Raw genomic sequence first — 21,911 nt, forward strand, 5'->3', positions numbered from 1 at the left:
CAATAATTTGTATTTTGATGATAACCTTCACAATAGCAGGCAAATGGTGAGAGATTGGATTTAAAAAAAATAAAAATAAAATAAAAACATTAAGTAAAGATGTAATCGTAAGCTCCACTGAAGCTCCTTCTAAGTTAATACAAACTGGTAAACGTGCAGCGCGTGCAGGGTAACAGGGTTCACGCAGCAGATATGCGTGTGCATAATGCTTAAATAAGCACTGCAGCAGGACGCAGTGTTATCCTCGGCATCAAACATCAATCAGTGTCCTCGCCCCTCTCACTTCACCTCCTACATCAACCCCCAACACTGGAACCTGAGTAGATGGCAGTGAAAACATGGTCCATTCAGCAATTATTCACAGAGTCCTGGACTAATGGCGCTCTGAATGCACAGACACAGCAAATGTAGGGAGTTAGTGGACCAGCAATAATAGCCCCATTCAGAGCATGTGTGTGTGTGTACTTGTATGCGTTACCTCTTAAAGACATTTTCTGGCATAAACACTGACCTTGTCAAGACCAGTAGTCCATGTGGAGACCCAAATGTGGTCCAAATGAGGCAAAACCTCAATTTCTGAGTAACTGTCCAAGTTTATGGCTAAGCTTTGGTCTGTGGTTAAGGTTAGGGTTAAGGTAAGACATGAACCGGCTGTGGGTTAGGTTAGGCTGTCCTAATAAACACATCTGCATCGTGTCCTCAGAAGAATAGCTGTGCAAACCTTTATGTGAGTTGAATGGACTTGGGTATCATCTATAACTGATTTACAACCAAGCACAAACATGTCAAATTATGAATCCAAAACACAAGTGCAGAGACCAACATCCCTCTCTCCATCTGTCTCTCACTGCTGCCTCTCTCTCTTTCTCTCTCTCTGCCCGAGCCCGGCTCCATATCAGGGCAGATAAAAACATAACCTGTCACATTCCATCCCATTAAACCAGCTACAAACCATGTGGTCGGAGCAGAGGGAGAGCGAGGGAGAGAGAGAGAAAGAGAGAGAGGGAGCGGTGCATCTGGGTTCACTCAGGACTGATGAATAATTCACAATCTTTATGCTAATGTCATTTTAATGCTAAAAATACTGACAGACATGCAAAGAGAGACATACTGTATAAAGTGCTACGCTCACTACAGGTTTCCACCACACAGCAAATGCATTTGCATTAAAAATGATACGCTGAACATATCCATATACTGCACATCCTGTACATAACTATAACACATGTAATTATCCTGCACAATACCTAATGCATTTGCACTGAGCCACCAAATGTGTGCATTAGTTTCTTTGGCTTTTTTTGAGTGTGTGTGTGAGTCCATCAGCTGCCATTTGATGTCAGGCAGAGCGCAGTAATGACAGTGCACTCACTTGCACAGTCATTAGCCCTGATTAGTGCTGGGAATTAACACAAATTAAGTGATGTTAAGTACATGCATTAGAGGAGCCTGTTTGGGGGAGAGCTTTGCACTTTTTGTTTCCCTCGCATGTTCCCTCGCATGTTCAGCAAACGCGGAACGCGTATTTGCGGCCTACACGCGTGTCGCTCTTCAGCTGATAAAATGCGACCTGCAAGTACAGGGCAGGAGGTAAATTTATTGACTGAGTAGCAGCATCTTTAAGGAGAAGCTAATGGAGCTCCAAGGACACCTAGTGGTCACATTAATACTCACTAAAACTGAGTTTGGTGGAAGGTAAATTATTTGCTTTTTCGTTTACATTTTAACCCCAGAATGAAAAGCTATTTCAAGGCCAGAAAGGCCTTTTTTCTTTTTTCTTTTTTATCAAAAAAGAACATCATAAATATCAAGTGAAGTGTTACAGCACGCAAAAATTTGGCCCATTACTGTCAAAATTGCAGCGAGCTCTGTGAAAAGAGGCTTACACAGTGAAACCGACCGTCTCTGAAATCCATTTGGACCTCATTTAAGATTACATCTTTATCTGGGTGACAGCAGATTATTGTCCACTGAGAGGTGTGCTAAACCCGGATTATCCCACTTGTTGGGGATGACCCGATGGACGCAGCATGCCAGCCTCACACGCCCTTACATCTGTGGGTGTTTTTTTTTTGACTGGTTTGGGTCCAAGGAGAGGATAGTGGTAAGAATGATGCCAAAACCTCTCATCCTCAGATTACCGTGGTTAATGATGCACTTACGTGGATAGAAAATAGAAACCAAATGCATTTGAAAGCGATTTGTAGAAGTCTAATTTCCTCCCGGCCAAAGGCGGCTTTACTTTCAACTAACAGCATGGGAAATTTATTAACAGGTTGTTGAAGTGTAAAGAACATGATTTTCTGCCACGCTCAAAGGCAAAGAATAAAGCATCTGAAATACCATGTGTCCAGATGTTTTCCTCACTGACAATACTGTACAGAGTAACGGTATGCAGATGCTCAGAGATGTTTTAAAACACCTGTATGCTATAAAAACACCATCACAATGATAACGCGACACGGCTAAGTCATGGCTAAGTGGGAGAATGTCGTTACTCCTCGTCTCCTCTGGCTGCTACACGGGCGGAGGTTTACCACCGTTTGGTAATCTGGAAAAACACAATAACAGTTAAACACATCACTCGCATTTTTAAGTAAAGTAATAATAATAATAATAATAACGATGTGTGTAAAATGAATAAATAACCTGCTCTCTTGCTCCGGGCTGTGATATGTGACAGCGGCTCTGCTGCTCCCATCGGAGAAGTGACCTGTGCTTGGAAGGTTGTTGTTCCCCGTTCTTCTAATGTATCTGAAGTTAATATCAGTCTGGCCACTTCGCGCAGGGTTACTCTGCTTGTGCTTCTTGTCTGGTACATTGGAAACAGGGTGTTGGACATGTATTTGGAGTTTTAGCATCATGTGAAATTGGATGTGTTTTGTACTCACGCTTGTATGTGTAATGACACGGGGTCTCGTCCGTGTTACTCGACAGGACGTCGTGCCCATGCATGTAGCTCTGCAGTCCACTTATGTTCATTCCTCTGAGAGGGGCGTTTCTGGGCATGGCAGGAAACAGTCCGGGCAGGTTTATTTCAGTGGGAGGGAGAGAGCCGCCGGAGCACTGGCAACACAGCTGTTGGAGAAATATTAAACATCTCATAACATCTGAGAATGCACAATGAGATATATTTAACCCCGAGGTGTCAAACTGATGTGACACATCACTTAATATCAAGGTATAATTAAAACTTTTATCTTCTTTTAAACACAACGCTCATTGGCCCTCTGGTCAAGTTTGACTCCCCTACCCTAAGCCTTTTTTTTGTAGTTCTCTGCTCAAATACTGAACACCGCTCGTATATTTGAATACTTTGGGTGTCACAGTAAAGGGAACACTTGTGAGATGTGTTAAGATGTGTAAATATCAGTACTTGTGTTACTGGTGAAGAGTAAATGAAGAAAAAAACATCTCTTGTGTTGAAAACTCTCCTCGTATAAACTACAGGTAGGGGATTGTTGATTGATTGGATTGCTACTTGGTCCACGTACAGTATATAAGCATCTTCCAGGGGGAAAAGCAATTACTCCTCATCAAGAACAATGTTCAAATTCAAACACAGACATAGACCGACGGTGGCAACTGAGATGACCGTCTTTAGAATCCATTAAGAGGGGTCTCTGTGTGTGTTTTTAATGAGAAAAAAACCCTTGATCTCTGGCTCTGTCATTTCCCCATCTGCGATTAACAAGCAGAGGGGGTCATGTTGACCTGGCTAATAGGGGGTAAATCCACTGGTGCGTTATCGGCCGGGCACATTTCATCTAATCAGCAGGATGATGCCAGCGGGCTTAGGCTGCTTTTAATTCGCAGCCGCACAAGAATTACTGCCTGGGTCTCTCATACATGAACATCAGGTCAGTCAGACTGAAAAAGTGTATGATCCAGGCTTTTCTCTCTTTTTCTTCTGTGGCGACGGCTGCTGCTGCTGCTGCTGTTATGAGCGTTTACAATACAGCGGCAAGGCACTTTTGTTCCTTTTGTAATTCAGTCATAATTGAAATGCAGGCACTTCCTGCAAAATGATAACAACTTTGCTACAAGTGACACCTTTTGATTCAGGCAGTTGGCGGGGGCAAGTCAGGAAAACACAATTGTGCTTGACTGAGTGAAAATTATGTAAGTGTGTTATATCTCTTAAAAATCCTGAATAGATGACAATAGGAAAACACAGATTAGTGTGTATATACAGTTGTGTTCAAAATAATAGCAGTCCCACGTCACTAGCAAGATAAATTACTGTTTTTGTTAGATTTTCAACTTCTACACCGCAAGTAAGTTTCTAGAAGGTTTGGTAAAGGTATAGAAAACCAAAAAAATAGGCGTTAAACAGGTGGCCGATATTTAAGGATCAAGGCAACTGAGGCTGCATATGCTGGCTGTGCATTTGTCCTTGAAAAACAGAGTAAAATGGGTCGTTCAAGACACTGTTCAAAAGAAGATCGTTCTTTGATTAAGAAATTAATAAAAGAGGGAACAACCTATAAAGAAGTGCAGAAAATGATAGGCTGTTCAGCAAAAATGATATCAAACGGATTGGAGAATAACCAAAATGGCAAAGGCTCAGCCAAAGAAGATCTAAGATTGCCTGTGAGTACTGCAACAATCAGACGACGTCTAAGTGAAGCCAAGCTACCAGCAAGAAGCCCCATTGTTAAAAAAATACATGTGCTGAAGCGGTTACAATTTGCCAAAGAACACATTGACTGGCCTAAAAAGAAATGGCGTAATATTTTGTGGATTGATGAGAGTAAGATTGTTCTTTTTGGGTCTAAGGGCCACAGACAGTTTGTCAGACGTCCTGCAAACACTGACTTCAAGCCACAGTACACAGTGAAGAGAGTGAAGCATGGTGGTGCAAGCGTCATGATATGGGGATGTTTCTCGTACTATGGCGTTGGTCCTGTTTATCGCATACCAGGGATCATGAATCAGTTTGAGTACATCAGAATACTGGAAGAAGTCATGTTGCTGTACGCTGGAGAGGAAATGCCCTTGAAATGGGTGTTTCAACGAGACAATGACCCCAAACACACCAGCAAGTGAGCAAAATCATGGTTCCAGACAAACAGTATTCAAGTAATGGAGTGGCCAGCACAATCCCTGGACCTTAATCCCATAGAAAACTTGTGGGCTGACATAAAAAATGCTGTTCATGAGGCAAAACCAAGAAATGCAGAGGAATTGTGGGACATAGTACAATTGTCCTGCGCTGCAATACCTGTTGACCGGTCGACTCCATGTACCACAGATGTGAAGCAGTTATCAGAAACCGTGGTTATGCAACTAAATATTAGTTTATGACTCTCAGGAAAGTTGAATCTTCAAGCATCTCTTAGTTTATACAGTACATTTTTGAGTTTGTAAAGAGAGATGTCAACACTGCTATTTTTTGGAACATTATATTTCTTGACTTTGTGTAAAATATTATCAAATTCAATTACTTTTTCCAATTTTCCTCCTTTGAAATAGAATGTGCAGTGTCCCCAATGCATTTGTGTTCATGAAAATACAATTTATTTGAAGAATTTTGAGGTTTACTCACCTTTTTAAACACACTGCTGTTATTATCAACATAACTGTATGTGGTGGTAGAGCCACGGCTGTGGTACCTTTGTTATTTACTACATTCATGTGTCATGATTCCACCTGTGACTCAAGGTCACATCTTTTTGTTTGCTCCCACATTGCAGAGAGGCAAGATGAGGCTCTTCATTCCCACACAATACTTAAGCTTGGGTCACTACTCACTGGCAGAGTATTCTGCCTTCCATGTTTGTAGAAACGTGTCAGTTTTTATAATCTTTGTAAGTAATATTTCAACGAGACCTTTTGACTAGACAATCCATTCCATTACTGCATTATCCTCCACGTGAGGGTCGCGGCTGACATAGGGTGAAAGGCGGGGTTCACCCTGGACTGGTCGCCAGTCCATCACAGGGCCACATAGAGACAAACCACCATCCACTCTCACAGCTACTGCCAATTTAGAGTGTCCAATTGATCCCAAAATCTACATGTTTTTTAGACAGTGGGAGGAAATCACCCCTGAAAGTCATCTTTAACAAATGGACATACAGTATGTGGGTGAATGGGTGCACATGTATACACTTCTTACTGATGGATCAGCGCTGACGAGTTCCGCCCTCGTCCTTTCCTCCAGAGTGATCGTCACTCCATCCAGCACCTGCAGCTGGGACAGATGAAGCACTACTCCTAATCTGTGGAGAGAACTGCGGGCCACCTGAGAGCACAAACATTCAATTCTTACATAAGAGTCACAAATGACACTCATCTCACATGGCAGTCAACACTTTTAACGCCGTAGCCCGGATGAAGCCGGCTCGTGACATCCACTTTAAATATCCACGCGTGTTCTTACATCGTTAGCGTCTTCCTGGGCAAGCTATGCGACGCAGCTGACAGTAGCAGATAGTTCCTTACCCATCTGACCAGAGTACAAATCCAGATCGGTCCAGTGACAGAACTGTATGTTCCTGCAGGATGCAGCGACTGCTGCTACGATTAAGTTACGAGTTGAGTGCGCGCCAATTTAATGTCCAGTGGAGAGGAATTTTGGCTGGGAAATATGGATGAAGTAATAACAATATCATGCAGTCAAGAACAGCGGGACCCATTGTCTCCAGAGTTGCTGTTGGCATGTAATCTCGACCCCGAAATGCAGGATTAAATCTGCCCTTTGGGAAGAGAAGCGGGGGATGGGGCCGGACCAGTAAAGAGGCTACACCACAGCTGAGCATGACCCAGCTCCAGATGGGTGATGATGCTCTGCCATTTGGTCACTGGATTTGACAGCCAATCATGTAATTGCTTCATTTCGACCGGCTGAACTCCCCTGGGTTAAGGTTTTGAGTTTTTGCCAGTGAGATACTGACACTGTGAGTTCATTTCTTTGAGTTTGAGCGTTCACGACAGTGGATTGTGTGTTAAATAAGCTTGTGTAACCAATGGACAACCACAAATCACAATAATATTGTTAACACTATGTCTACAGTGTTTTAATGCAGAGTAAACAGTGATATTACTTACAGGATTGCCCAGAACTGAAAGCTCCAGCAGAGAAGGAAGAACCTCGAGTTTTTCAAGTTCGGCGATGTCCTACGAAAAAAAGAAGAATATAGTTTGTTTTTTTGTGTAATTAAATACAATTTGTAATTTTACTTTTACTGTTGTACTTCACTATGTTTTAAGTAAGAATAAATCACGCACTGGAAACTTTGGCAGGGAATGATGAGGAATTGGCGCTAAATAAGGTCCCAGAGTCAGTGACATTTGTGACCTTTAACCCATGTTGACTGACACATTGTGTGTTTACATATTTTATTTTAACCACACTTTCATTTGTAAAGGTTTGCCTTTAAGTAAAAACAATTCATGTGAGATTTGTGTCCCCTTGTCCTTTTTACATGACACAAGAAAGAACCCAAACCTTGTTAAAAAAGTAACTAAGTAAGTTTTTACTCGTATGTAAGTAAAGTGTTATCTAAACAGTGGTACGTTGACTTGAGTAGAATATTTCAGTACTCTTTCCACCTCTGCTACTGCCTCATTTAACTTTTCTTTCCTACTGTTTGCAGACTAATGTGCAGTGGAAACACACGCATCCGGGTTGAACCATACGTAATTTCGGTGGAGGCAGGATTGAAGCAGCTGATGGGAGAGATTACGCATGTTAATCTCATGAGAGAGTGTGGCCACACAACATGGCGTGGGACTGTTTTCCCCTCTCAATCCCGGGGTTTGTTGTGCTTGGATTTGGCTGAAATTCAAGCACCCCCCGACTGTGGCGACCGCTGCGCCGCGATGATTGCTGTATTTCATGTATTTCTTAATTGAATGCATGAAAACATTAAGGAGGTAAAGGGAAGAGGGCACTGGCAACAAATCACTCACTCTGGGTGAGATGGAGATGCAGACTGAGAAGCTGATTACACGTTGTACTGATTGTCCCCTTCTTTCTTCATACACATGTCCCTGACCTTCAATCAAACTTGATTCTCCTTAATGCTACCCCTTGTGTGGCATAGTGGGTGGTAATGACTTATGATTACTATACTTCATGTCTTACTTTGCAAATGCAGGGAAAAGTAATACTGCTGCATGTTGAATAAAATACATTCTTAAACATTCACACATTTTACATAAGAACCAATCAGCAAAACTTTGAATCAAAAACTACACAAAGGCCGACTGTAACCTTGGTGGTCACCTCAGAAAATCACCGTGTTGAGAGTCATTCAGGCAGTTTAATTGAAAGTCTCAAATACAGTTTGATCAAAAATGAATACACACATCCAGCATGTTAGGAAGCAGCAGCAGCAGCTGCAGAGAATACCTGCAGCTTGTTCATGCCAAGAAACAGCTTGCGGAGCTCAGTCAGAGAATTGAGGTGGTTGAGCTCCCGGATGCGATTCTCCGCTAAGTGCAGTTCTAACAGGTCATTCTGGGCCACGAAAGAGTTCTCAGACAGAGTTTTGATCCGGTTCCTGTCTAACACGAGCTCTCTGAGCTGGTGAAGCCCCTCCAATCCTTCCACCTGGCTGATCTCATTACCTAGCAGAGTGCAAAGCGTATGAAATCACAGAAAAAGACAGTATTTCACATATACCACAGTGAATTCAAGAGAGAATATTTAAAAAAAAATAATAATAATTGGGCAGAATATTGAAGGCTAGATAAACATTTGCCTGGCATTTATGTTTGTTCTGGTGTCAAAAAGCACTGAAATTACAGAGGCGGCTTCAATGGGTTTAAAAACGGTAAAATAAAGAAAGGACACGTAAGGTCGGCTTGTTGGGACAAATCACACTAACAAAGCGCACCAAATCAAAACCCATCAAACGCTGAAGAAAAGAAAGTCAGTTTCTCTTTTCTTTCAGGCTCATCACCCATCTGGCCTTAGGTCCATGGGAGACTTTGCTCCCAGTGTTTGCCTTTTCACAGGTTCTATACCCTTGCATTTGCAAAAGGGCTTTGTGTGGCCAGGATTTGTACGTCAACCATACATACCTTGAAGGAAGAGCGCTTTAAGATTGGTGAGCCTGCTGAGCTGCAGATTGGCCATATTGGAGATGCTATTGTGACTCAAATGCAGCACCTCCAGGCTGCCCATCAGCGGCTCCAGGCCGACGGTGGGCCCAGTTTCCCTTAAACACAGCCACAGAAAGGCAGTTTGTCATCGCTCTGTGGTTAAATGAACATCTCTTTCTCCCTCCCGCTGCCTCATTTAACCAGTCAGACCTCACAGGTGCAGACCACATAAAGGCAATCACAGCCAGGCCAAACAAAAGCATGTCTGTCACAGCGCTGCCTATTCACCGGCTCCGGCACAAGGACAACGTGTCATCATCGTAAAATATCATCAAATATGATAAAAAGTCAACAACAACAACAAAAAAATCAAAGCAATGTATAAATATTGATTTTGTTTTTAGCATAATATGTTTAAAAATTAAAGTATTTAAAATATTTTATATTAAAATATAAGTCTTAAACCATCTAAAAGTCAATGTTATTAGTATTATAATTTATTAATATTTTACAGACAATAATTGAAACAAAAATCTATCAAGGTAGTCAATCTATTTGGCAGGTCAGTACTGCCCCCTAATGGTTACAGTCATCCGATTCATTTGAAGTGAACACTTGATGACAATGGTCTAGTTCAGGGGTCTGCAACCTGCGGCTCTGGAGCCACATGTGGCTCTTGAGCTGCTCTGCAGTGGCTCCCTGTAGTCTCAGAAAGAGAAGTCATATTTTATTGTTTCCATTCATCCAATTTCTGTCTTCCACCTCTTAGTGAGAGATCAACGGGAGAAATATACGCGTTTTAATATTTGGGCTACTAAAAATATGCGTCACATCCTATGTTTACCTCAAATGTGATTTAAAAACCTCCCCACACCTGAAAAACTTGTTTGAAATATGGAAAGCCATTCATTCCCAACACTGAAATTCATCATTTATATCTACATACTTCTCCACATAAAATCCAAACATTGTTTTATTTATTTCAAAGTGGGTCACTCACTTTTTATATGATCAATTTTCCACAAATAATGGATTATTTTTACAAAGCAGGCCTTCACATGCCAACACTATGTGTTTTCCTTTGTTAACAGGTAAAATCAGCTATGAAATGTCAAAAGTTTTTCTTAAATTTCATAAATGACACAAGTTATTTATATATAAAACATATTACATGATGTCATCCTTTTTTCATGGCTCCTGATTAATTATATTTGAGTGGAGAGCAGTCTAAAAATGGCTCTTTTGATTCTAGAGTTTGCAGACCCTTGGTGTAGTCTCAAAGTAAAAACACACAAATGACTGACATAAGGTCAAGTGTTACCTGTTGCCTTTGGATGGGCACTGCTGACCGTAACCACTGGAGGAAACCTTGCTGTAGAGCATCTGTCTGTTTGTCAGATGAGCTTGAGTTCTTTGCCGGGGCAGAATGGACTCGACGTGGTTGTAGTTCAGACACAGAGCCTGCACAGGTGACAACACAAGGGGGAAAAAAATCCATCCAGACTGTTTATTGTCTTTATATTTTGGGTAAAATTAGTTGAATAACATGTGTGATATGCAGGTCTGTGCAGTAAGATTTGGTGGCATCTTGTCAGTGTGTGGATGATTCTTCATCATTTGGCTTTTCGTGAGAATTCTGTTTGTAAACGGAGGGGATTACTAACTACTGGAATTATGGGTTAGACTGGATTGGTAATGTGATGATTGTGTAGAGTTGTTAATCTGAGTTGTGAAAATATTCTGGGATCTAGTGTTTGCTTCAATTTGGAGTGGTGAGTATAACTATTGACTAATTTTCCTTGTTTATACCCTAAATATGTTAAATATTAAAAGGTTGATTAAATGCAATTTAATTCTTTCTTCTATCTTCAGAGATAGATCCTAAAGATACTTGTTTAGATCATTTAATAAACAGATTCATGACAGAAATGCATTTAAAGCAGGGGGAAAAAATATTGTACTTTGATGTTGGGCAGATAAATGAGGCCTGAGAATGAGGTGAGTTTGTTGTGATCCAAGTTGACGCTGCGCAGGTTTCTGAACAGGTCTGCCGGAGACAGATCCACGCTCCTGTGAGGGGGGAAAAAAAGAACAATTCACAGTGTTTCAGCACTGAAAAATCACTAAATCATGTTCATGTCTGGAAGCATGTCGAAGAATCAGAAATACTTTATTGATGCCCGGGTGGGAAATTGTTTATATCACAACAATGACATAACAAAGGTGTAAATAGACTAAATAGTATAAAAATACCTTTAAAATAGCATAGAAAAATATAAATATAACATAAAATGAAATAAATATAACAACATACAGCAGAATATAACATTATACAGCAGTTGAAATAGTGAATAAAAAACTCTGTTTATTGCGCTGTGTTTGTGACATCTCGAGTTTGTGACATGACACTGGGTTACCTGATGGAGCAGGACTGCAGGGTGAGGTAGGTGATGTCGGTATAATCTGAGTGACCCAGCTTCTCTGCAACCATGTCAGAGGTCAGTCTTCCTCCAAACATATCCTTCGCACTTTCACACTCAGTTATTTCCTTTAAAAAAAAACAAAAAAAAAAACAGGTAATTATTTCACCGTCATAACTTCAGTATCCGAGGGAATCTGTCGTTATTGGCACATACGACTGCGATCCCGTCCAGTGCTTTCAGCGAGGGCAGGTGGAAGACCACGTAGATCCGGTAATTCTCTAATTTCTCCACTAAAGGGTTTCCATAAAGATCCAGAATGATGAGGTTTGTTACACCCTAAAAAAAAAAAAAAAGAAAAAGATGTTGCATATGGACCAAGGTTATTATCGTTCACGAAAAGTATTCGATTTTCGTGAACTGGAATAAAAGCACATTCAGTATTTAAAGGTTTTCTTGCCTTAAGATAGAAGACGTCTCGAGACGTGGAAATCTGGTTGTTGCCGATGTAGAGTTCGAGGAGGGAGCGAACCCTCTGGACACCACGCAGGGAACCGATACAGTTGTTCTCCACAGACAGGAAGGACAGGTTCGGCAGATGATCGAGGACTGAAGCGGCGTCCAGACTGGAGAGTTGATTCCCATCCAAACTCAGTTTATTTAGGTTGTGCAGTTTTGACAGGCCTGAAGACACAGGGACAGAAAATAGACGGGGAATTCAAAGCAACTACGCTTTCTTGTTTGGTTTAGTTTAGCTCCGGTCGGACAGTGTGACTGACCGCTGAGTGTGCTGATGCTGTTGTTGTCCAGAGAAAGCTCCTCCAGCTTCACACAGCTCTCCAGTCCTTCCACTTTGCATATGTCGTTGTCATTGAAGGAAGCCCAGCGCAGGTTCACCAGCTTATTCAGGTGAACGAGCTTGGAGATCCTCTGACCGTCGAGGTTCAGCGCTGTGATCTGGTCACAAGTGATCTTTTTTCAATCATTAAATAAATCTTACATACAACTGCAATAATCCAAACGGGAAGTGACAAGGCCGTGGACCAAGATGGCAGTGGTGGAAGTGGGTAAAATCATTGATACGGGATGTGAAAGAGAGAGTGACGTCGACTCTTTACCCGAGTGGACGACGAAGCTCACCTTTGCAGTCCAGTCTGGCTCCAGCTCTCGGCGGAGTCCCCAGGGAGCTGGATCGAGAAGATGCAGGAGCTGAGCTGTCGACAGCAGGCGGAGACTTCGAGGGCGACTGTCGCTGGTGCGCGAGTGAGCCAGGAGAGATGCCTGCATTTCAATATTTTGATAATCGATTCATCAGTTTGAAGCTTTTTTCATGATTAAAACAAGACTTCCGAGTGTTTACGCTTCTTAAATGTGAGTATTTCCTTCATTTCTTTGCTCTGGAGAACAAAGAAATCATTAAAAGTGAATCATTTTGGTTTGTGGACAAAAAAAGACATTTCCAGGTTTGACGAGCACCGATCAACATTTTTGAAACGATGACTTGAGCAAATCATCGACAGATGAATCTATTACGGAAACAGTCATTAGTTACAGCTCTAAAGGTAACCACAAGTTTGTAGGGAACTTCTAAGAATGCAGTGTCCTCTCAACACAGACGAGCCACAAGAAAACACAAAATAGTGCATCTATATCAAATATGTAAAAACAAATATACCTATAACCGTCGTTTCTGCCACATGTCATATCTCTGTTCACAGTTTACTACATATTTATTATCTGTTACACTACATCTTTACGTTTTGTTCATACAATTTCATATACCTTAATATTGTGTGTCTTACTGCTTCTACACTCTAATTTCTCAGTTTGGGATTAATAAAGTCCATCTATTCCATTCTATTCTATATCAAATATGTAAAAAAAATATATATATATGTATATAACCTGGTAAATTTTGGAGCCTACAGCCATGTTAGCTGCATCAGCAGCCTCCTCCTCTGTTACCATCACTTGATCCAGGTGTGTGAGTGTTAAACATCCCAGAATGGTCATTCTGACTGCAGTCGGCTGAAAGGGCAGAAACAGCCTTACAGAGCATTGCAGCGCATTACAGAATTGACTATGTTTGAATTAAAACTAATGTTTCAATGTAGATTTTAACATCATTTTGATGACAGCACGCACTCTGTTCCAGGGGTTGTATCTGGTGTCGAGCTTCAGTAGTGTCGGCGCGTGTTTCCTCAGCACCGCTGCGTCCTCTCTGGCTTTGGTCAACTTGTTCCAGCGCACATCCAGCTGTTTGAGTTGTCCCAGCCCCCTCAGACCCTCCAGGGTCACCAGGTGGTTGAAGCTCGCGTCCAAAAACTCAAGGTTGGGCTGTGATTTTGGCACGAGAGAAAAGCGATGAAGGGTCTGCTTCAAGTACGGTCCCTCTACCTCTACATTGTTAGAGCACACCTCGGTATCGTCACTCCTACCATGTGAGAAATGTCATCGAGGCGCGTGAACTCGTTGAAGCTGATGGTGAGATGCCGCAGAGACGTCAAGCAGGAAATCTCCGTTATCTTGTTCAGACTGTTCCCATGAAGGTTCAGTACCTGCACAGTCGCAACATTAAGGTTTTATTCATTGTTTTTTTATGAAATAACTTAGATTAAACGTGTGAATCTCCAGAATACTCACAGTGATCTGACTCAGAACGTTGGCTCTGGCAACAGTGAGCAGAATTTTGTCGTCCAAGCTCAATAACTTGGGCTGTGCCTTCAGCACTGGTCCCATGCCGAGGACTTCCTTGTCCAGGACGACGTTGTTAAAGGTTTCATCTTGTCCATGGAACACGGTTTGCTTTTGGTTCTATAATAACAGCAATCAAAAAGTTTCAAGTACATTTATTAGCAGTGTTGTAATGAAACGAAGCCTCAAAATGTCCGTCTGGACTTTTTTTTCGCTTATTTTAACCATAAAAGGGCCAGAAATGGCCTGTGAGTCAGTGCTTTTGCCCATTTTTCCAGAATAACTTCCAATGTCTGGCAGTTATTTACAGTTTACTGTATGTTAAAATAGGAATTAACATATTTATTTAGAAAAAAAACACTGTAGTTGTACATGAACCCCAGACTTCTGGTTTTACCAAATAAAACCAGAAGAAGAAGACTTGGTATTATGGTCTGTAATTATATAGAGCATTTCTAGTCTTGATGAGCTGCTTTACACTATAGTTTTTGTGCTTCACCCATTCACACACTTCAACATGGGGTTAAGGGTCTTGCTCAAGGACACATATAGACTAGCAGAGCCAGGAATTGAACAAACAACCTTCCAGATGAAAGGCAACTTGCCCTACCACTGAGCCACCATTGCGCAATCCTAACTCCTTACTTTTTCAATACTTTTACTTCTAAAACTTAAGTACATTTCATATCAAAGTACAGTAAATGTCAATACTAAGACTTTTACTTAAGCAATATTAAAAAAAGTGACTTCTACCAAAGTAATTTTCTTGTACTTTTACTCAAGTATCAGGCTGTTTAGACTATTGTTGTTTATTAGTACAACATGTATCTGCAAATTAATAATTAATACAGGTTTTAATGAAAAGTAAGTAGTATTTCTCTCTTAGATTTAGTTTTGGTAGTTATTGCTCCCACTTGGCCTGACTTTAAATTTCAGTCAAATACAGTGTGCACACAAACATAATCGGAGAAGACACAAGTACACTCAGCAATAATGTACAGTATGTATATCAGTTGATTACCTCTGTGACGTAGTGAAAATACACAACATACTCGGGCAAGACGAGTTCACGATCAAACACAAACCACTGTCTCTGCCTGTGGCTGCACTCGGGACCAGGATTAGAGGAGTGAGGTCTCTCTGAATAAAAGACAAACAACGTTCAGCGACTGACTGAAACAGGAATCATTTTCTTGGTGATATCGCACGTACCGTCACTCCTTGCAGTTCTGTTCTTGGCGTCCACGTTGCGATACACCGAGCTGACTGTTGGGTGGCTTCTTCTGTCGACTGGATCTCCCTCTCGTATCGGCATGCTGTGTCCCACAAACACTTTGGAAATAAAAATCTGAGCTACAGGCAAAAAAAACATTTCAGCTTTTAAGGAAAAAGACAAAGTAGTCTTTCAAGGCAAGATGAGGGGAAAAGTGACCCACCGTGTCTGAAAGGGACCGAATCCACACCGTGCTTCGAGTTATGTTGGCGCGTCTGGTGAAGAGTGTGATCAATTCTGGGCTGTTCAGTCACATTGAGGCTGTTCGATAAAGGGATGGCACCCTCCTTTCCCAGGGCCTAATTCAAAGTCAACATGGTTAAAATTCATGACATGAAAGGCCTTAGATTTACAGTAGGAGAGTCCATAACTGATGATCTGTGGGACAAAGCAGAGGTGGAAAGAGAACTTTTTGGAACTACAGCACAATACACACCTCGTAATGCTCTGCAGTTTTGAAGCCTTCCTCCAGAATAGCCAACATTTCTTCCTTCTCAACGTTTCTCTCAGGGTCGGCGATGTAGAACAAGTGCTCCAGCCGACGTCTGTAATTCCTGCTTCAGGTAAGTGGGATACGACGTCAAGATCAACGTAACGGTGGGGCCATGACGGTTAAAACACCTTGTTTACTTACTGTAGGTTTACAGTGTCATTGCCGTTGAGTAGGCTGTGAAGTCTGTCCTCAAAGCGAAGCCTCAGTGCGCTGTTTAAGACGCGGATGACTCGGTCGATCTTAATTCCAGTGACGCCATGAGCCCTGTAGTCTGACGGAGCGAAGCGGGAGACCAGGAGGTCGCAACAGGAATTAAACCTGTTGGGCACAAAGCAGGTAAATGTCTGGGTTTCATAAAAGTGTGTTTTTAATAATAAATGACACAATGGCTACAGGTGCATATCATAATAGAAAATAAGTAGAAAATTCCTCTGTGAAACTTTGATCGTAGCTGCTTCAGTGGACTAACATTTGGGTGGATTGACCCTTTAAAACCTGATTGTTGCTGGTTGCACAAGCCTGATCCCTCCCCCTTCCAAACACCTGTTTCTTACAGTCAAAAACAGGTGAAAAAGAGAGAAAGCAACATGTTTTAAATTTGTCATATTTCCAGAATGGTTGATGATACAGATTTGTGAGCGCCAGGAGGCTTTCAGGAGCTTGCACATTTAAATTTGTGAGAAACGAATGTGAATTGACAGAGAAATTACAGTGTTAAAATCACCCGTGTCTTCATTTTTTAAAGCTCCACAGCTGAGTTTTTACATGGGAGTCAATGTGAGGTTTGACCAGAACTCTCTGCACTTTTAAAAAAACGCAAGTCATATAAAAATGAAAACAACACACAGGGTTAGACAACAACCATAGCAACGTTTTTATGTAAAAAATGTCTGTGTAGGTAGAGTTTGTTTAGAGATTTTTTGTGAATATTTTCATGGACCTTAGCTCGTGGCACAATACACACTCATTATAAAATCTGAAAAGGTCCAAAAAAAACAAAAGAACAAAACTTAAACTGTGATTGTTTAAAAACAGTAATAGGTATCAAAACTTTGATTTAGGTGAGAAAAGTCTGAAGTCTTGCGACCTGTTTAAAGTTTCAACTATGTCTCTATGGTAAGGCATGACAACACCGTGAGGCTCCAAAGAGAACTGGATTGTGATCATTTTTTAGACTGTTTTCCATTCATGTGTATGTGGAAATGCTTAAACAAGTCATAGCACAACATCCCAATCAAACGCAAAGCTCGTTTTGATATCGGATGTGTGGGGGTTTTCTCAAAACTAGGAAAAAGAAGAAGAAGAAGAAGAAACTTGGGAGAAGAACGTGCTAAGCAGGCACTCTTATTACCAAGCGTCTGTGGAGGTGCCCTCCTCCAAACGAATATTCCCAACACTTTCCAGCTCCATCAGAAGAAACTGGACTGTATCGTCCATCATGTTTGTGGCGTGGGCAACCTCTTCTTCATAACAGGCTTCAATCCTACAATGCAAAGAAGGAATATTATTCTATTATACTCAAGACAACTATAGGGTGACTTATCCAGGTTTACAAACTAACTCATGCAGCCGTCTGGTCCATACGGTCAGTCTCTCCCTCAGCGCTTCCATCTTGAGGAGTATTTTGGGCTCCATGGCAGGATCACAGCCGACGTCGGTGTCGGATGCAGCTTTCACAGTGTGCCTCGTTCCTCCGGGTTCATCCACCATCCTGCAGCTGGACTTCTTTCCTCCCGCCAGCATCTTGGAGCGCTCACGTTCCAGCTGGAGACGTGGAGAAGTGTTAACAACTGTGATGATATACACACAAAATGCTTTTATTAAATGACGACGTACATTTTTGAGGGCATGACTGAGCGTTCTGATACTTTCTTCAGGTAACTGGAGCAGCGCTTTCTTCCTCTCCGTCAGACTGAAGCGAGTCTCCGCCAGATTCCTCCGAGCAGTACGCACACGCATGTTGTAGTACATCATTTTCTTCGTCACTGTGGACTGAGGCAATAAAAAAAATTAAATTGTGGACGTGCAACAAGTAATAACTGCTGTATGTGGGTTTAAGCAGGGGTCTGCTTAAATTTCATAATACTCATTATTATCTTCATTTTTGAGGTTCAAGTTGGTTTTGCAAGGCCAGATTAATTTTATGTGGGTGGAGAAAACGTCTCTTTTCATCCTAAAGGTTGCAGACCCCTGTTTTTTCTTTTTTTTTTTAAATGAAGAACCTTGTCATAAATGCTCAGTAAGATTTCACAAAATACAATGCAAAAAAAAGGGATTTGAAGAGAAAAATTAGGAATTTAAGCAAAGAAAAAGACAAATAACATAATGAGTGTTTCATCATAACTTCAGTTTAACTGCTGTGGAACACGATAAATAAATCAAGAGGCTGATTTGAGCTCAGATTTGTCAGTACCTCAGCCGCCTCCTTTACTTGCGGGCTCGAGACGTCATACGCGTCGAGCCGATGGAGGCCGGGCATGTGGTACAGGACATGTGTGGCGTAGTTACACAGGAGACACACGGGGTTTGGCGTCGACGCGGTGTCGTGTAAAGCCAGCGCTCTCAGATGGGGCAAGCAGGTCAACCGGGTCAACTCCTGTCATCAGAAACAAAGAGCACGGGTTAGTCTGAGGGCAAGGTTTCTGTCCACTGCAAGCAACTTTTTCCAGCAGGAGTGGACATTACATATGATATATAGCATAAATAACATATGCCTTTTCTTTGTAGGTTGCCACATGTGCAATGATTTGGCAACCAATGCTGCACTTACTTTACACGTGCCTCGTAAATGACTCAGTAAATGTTGCATTTTTATTAGGGATGGGACGATACCACTGTGTAACAAATATTGTTCATAAATTGTAAAGTTTGTACTGTGGTCAAGCCCATAGAATATGTCTTAGGTCCCTCTTGTGGCCACATTCCTTCCAACACAAATCAACAGAGTTTTTATATTTAGCTGGCATTCATGTTTCAAACTAGATTTCCATTATTTATACAGAAAAATGGCTATATTGGACTAAAATCAATATCGGTAGATACCAAGGTCATTATACATATAAGTTAACGAAAAATAATGAAATTAAAATAAAAAGCTTGAGTTAAAAAAAAACAATACCTAACTGAAACTGAATTGTGTGTTTATAAAACAAACGAAAACTAACTAGAATTGTAGTGAAAATGTTCTTAGTTTTCATCTTTGTAAATTTATTTCATACATAGCTTTTGTGTTCATATGAAGTGTATTTATTCCTTATAATAATGGCATTTTTTGTTGGTTTTTTATGACACAATACGCAGTATGGACCTCATAAGGGCCAACTACCCTACCTAGAAAAAAGACTAGTTACAGAAGCACCGATGTTAGAATCTGAAGGAATGTCATCCGTGGCCTATGCTCCGACTAACTCATTATGACATTTTTGAATCTTGCACCTGGCAAATACTCCATATCAGAAAAAAACTAAAACTAACTAATGAAAACTAAACTAAACCTAAGCATTTACAAAAACCTAAAACTAATAAAAAGTAACTCAAGACCTTGTATGCGACAAAGATCCACATATGTTCAGGTGATGATGTATATCAGTCAGTGTGGAAGGACAAAAAGAAAAACTATGCTGCTCAATAAACCAGTGAAGGTTCTCGTGCAGTCGGCCTGCTGAAGGAAAATTATTGAAAATGTGAACTGACCAAGACCCCAAAATTTCACAAGAAATTGCAAAACTTCCACACCAAGGATTTTAATAGAAATTTTACAAATTTTAAAGTAAAAGAGTACTTTGGGGGTATTTTTTTTTTACCTTGAAGGAGATGATCTTGTTCCCGGACAGATTAAGGTCCTGAAGGCAAACATTAGAATCAAGGCTCTGCCCTAAAGAGAAGAGAGAGAGAAAAACTGGTGAGTGAATAACAAGGAAACATTGGCATAGACCAAAAAAAAAAAAAGACATGATGCTTTGAACTTACCAATCTTTTCAATCAAGTTGTCAGCGAGGTTTAGTTCTTTGAGATTGTGAAGTGTGCTCATGCCCTTCAGAAAACAACACACACACATAACAACAGATCAATAATGAAAACTCATATTTGCTGAGTGATACTGTATGAGGAGCTGTGTGTGAATGCATGTTGACACAAGTTAAGGAATCACACCTGTATGTGTCTGATACGGTTGTTGTTGAGCCACAGGACTTCGAGGTCGATCAGCGACTCCAAGTTGTTGATTTCACAGATTTGATTGTCATACAGGTAGAGTTTCTGGAGCTGCACACAGTTCTCTAGTCCAGATATTCCCTACAATAAAAAGAGAAAAAAATATTTTATTATGTAAGAAGGATACGGATTTCCTTCCATGAAGTGTCATATACACTCTTTCTACTACCATAAATGATCCATCATTCATCTTCTACTGCTTTTTGGTTGCCTAATCTCAGCTGACATAGGTCAAAAGGCAGTGTACACCCTAGACAGGTCCAAGGTTATAATAGTTTTGACTTTTTGTTTTTAAAATGAGTCATTTTAATTAGTTTTTAGGGTGGTTTTGCTAGTTTTTATTAGTTTTTGTTTTTGGTAAATGCTTGGATTTAGTTTTTTTATAACTGGAGTATAGTTAACTGTGGCAGTGAATGATGGGGACAGGTGAATGATGAGGACAGGTGAATGACAAGGACAGGTGAATGACAGGGACAGGTGAATGACGGGAAAGGTGAATAACGAGGACAGGTGAATGATGGGGACAGGTGAATGACAGGGACAGGTGAATGATGGGGACAGGTGAATGACGAGGACAGGTGAATGATGGGGACAGGTGGATGACGATGACAGGTGAATCATGAGGACAGGTGAATTGGCACTAAGGTCCCTGAGTGAGTGACATTTGTGACCTTTGACCCATTTTGACAGACACGTTATGTGTTTACATATCTTATTTTACCAGCACTTTAATTTGTAAAGGTTTAATTAAAAACAATTCATGTGAGATTTGTGTCCCCGTTAAAAAGTAACTTTTATTCCGAGTACATTTTAAACAAGTTACATTTTGTTTTACTTAACTTGAGTACATTTGTTGCCCAGTACTTTTACTTGTACTTAAGTGAAATTGCTTGTCAACACACTCACCGTCAGCTGACACTGGACGACCCACAGCTCACTGAGCAGAGGACAACACTCCAGTCCTTCCATGTGTTTAATGCTCTGGCCGACGATAGTGAGCTGGCAGAGTCTTGGGAAGAAAGAAAGGCCCACCATGCGTGGGAAACCAGAGAAGAAGATCTCCAGGGAGCTGATGTTGCCTCCTTCTTGTGCAAGTTTTTCATAAGACACTCCATTGACAAGACACTGTGGAGGACAATGTTGGAAAAAGTCTCAGCGGATGAAATAAGGCATGTGTAATAGTTTTGACATCATTTGGATACAGTTCCACACTCACGAGTTCAGTGAGCACCTCCTCCTCCTCGCCCTCCTCATGTTGTTGTTGTTCCTCATTGTGTATCATTCTGTGCTGAAACACACTGGACCTGCTGCTATAATCAACAAAGAGGATTTTGAGGAAGTAGGTGGCACCTGTCGCCCAAAAAAGAAAAAGAATCAAATCAAACAGCTGAGTCTAACTGATAACTAAGGCCAAAACACAAAATGTTGTCACAGAATTATTAAGCTTTTCATTCTTGTACCTAAAGTAAGACACTTAAAGTGTAAACTCACGTTAAAAAGGTTCCATTAAATTCTTGTGTTCCCATTCCATGGATCCACGATTGAACAGAAACAGCGGTGGACTTCTGCTCCGACACAAACTCTTTGTCCCGTTTGAGTTCAGCAATGTTTGGCATCCTGTGTGTTTCCAGGCAGGAGAGTCTGGTTGCTAAGGAGCCATCTTGAAACGCTTGCTGCCTCGGTGGTACTTTGAGCTGCCACCAGAGGGCGCCACACTGCTAGATTTCTTCTTCTTTTTTTTTTTAGAACAGGCTAAAATTCTAAA

At 41.2% G+C, this 21,911-nt stretch overlaps 1 protein-coding gene across 2 annotated transcripts; it reads right to left on the reverse strand.

The window, feature by feature from the left end:
- Window positions 1-861: 861 nt before the first annotated feature.
- lrrc9 (leucine rich repeat containing 9) lies at window positions 862-21,780 on the reverse strand. Of its 2 annotated transcripts, none has more exons than XM_044046844.1 (33): window positions 21,638-21,780; window positions 21,363-21,496; window positions 21,053-21,271; window positions 20,087-20,227; window positions 19,904-19,967; window positions 19,738-19,808; window positions 18,348-18,530; window positions 17,771-17,926; window positions 17,496-17,698; window positions 17,286-17,417; window positions 16,076-16,252; window positions 15,878-15,995; window positions 15,605-15,740; window positions 15,381-15,521; window positions 15,190-15,308; window positions 14,118-14,288; window positions 13,913-14,032; window positions 13,620-13,811; window positions 13,380-13,502; window positions 12,615-12,755; window positions 12,254-12,431; window positions 11,935-12,158; window positions 11,691-11,813; window positions 11,472-11,602; window positions 11,016-11,124; window positions 10,376-10,515; window positions 9,034-9,170; window positions 8,360-8,577; window positions 7,054-7,122; window positions 6,122-6,247; window positions 2,892-3,078; window positions 2,650-2,812; window positions 862-2,551 (listed from the first exon to the last, which is right to left on the reverse strand). In XM_044046844.1, exons 2-33 carry the CDS (start codon window positions 21,426-21,428, stop codon window positions 2,518-2,520), a joined length of 4,512 nt encoding a protein of 1,503 aa, XP_043902779.1. In that variant the 5' UTR covers window positions 21,429-21,496; window positions 21,638-21,780; the 3' UTR covers window positions 862-2,517. The 2 variants fall into 2 exon arrangements, with proteins under 2 accessions (XP_043902779.1, XP_043902778.1); XM_044046843.1 differs by having other exon boundaries at window positions 15,878-15,998.
- Between the last annotated feature and the right edge of the window lie 131 nt (window positions 21,781-21,911).

Source organism: Solea senegalensis, linkage group LG16, assembly GCF_019176455.1.
Source record: "Solea senegalensis isolate Sse05_10M linkage group LG16, IFAPA_SoseM_1, whole genome shotgun sequence".
In the NCBI taxonomy this organism is placed as follows: Eukaryota; Metazoa; Chordata; class Actinopteri; order Pleuronectiformes; family Soleidae; genus Solea; species Solea senegalensis.

Excerpts from the sequence above, each read along its gene's own strand:
- lrrc9 (XM_044046843.1), bottom strand. The coding sequence starts at position 21,428 with ATGATACACAATGAGGAACAACAACAACATGAGGAGGGCGAGGAGGAG. Across the intron at positions 15,522-15,604 it reads TTCGGTCCCTTTCAGACACG|CTCAGATTTTTATTTCCAAA; the intron begins GTGGGTCACTTT and ends TTTTGCCTGTAG. Across the intron at positions 6,248-7,053 it reads TTTCAGTTCTGGGCAATCCT|GTGGCCCGCAGTTCTCTCCA; the intron begins GTAAGTAATATC and ends TTGTGCTCTCAG.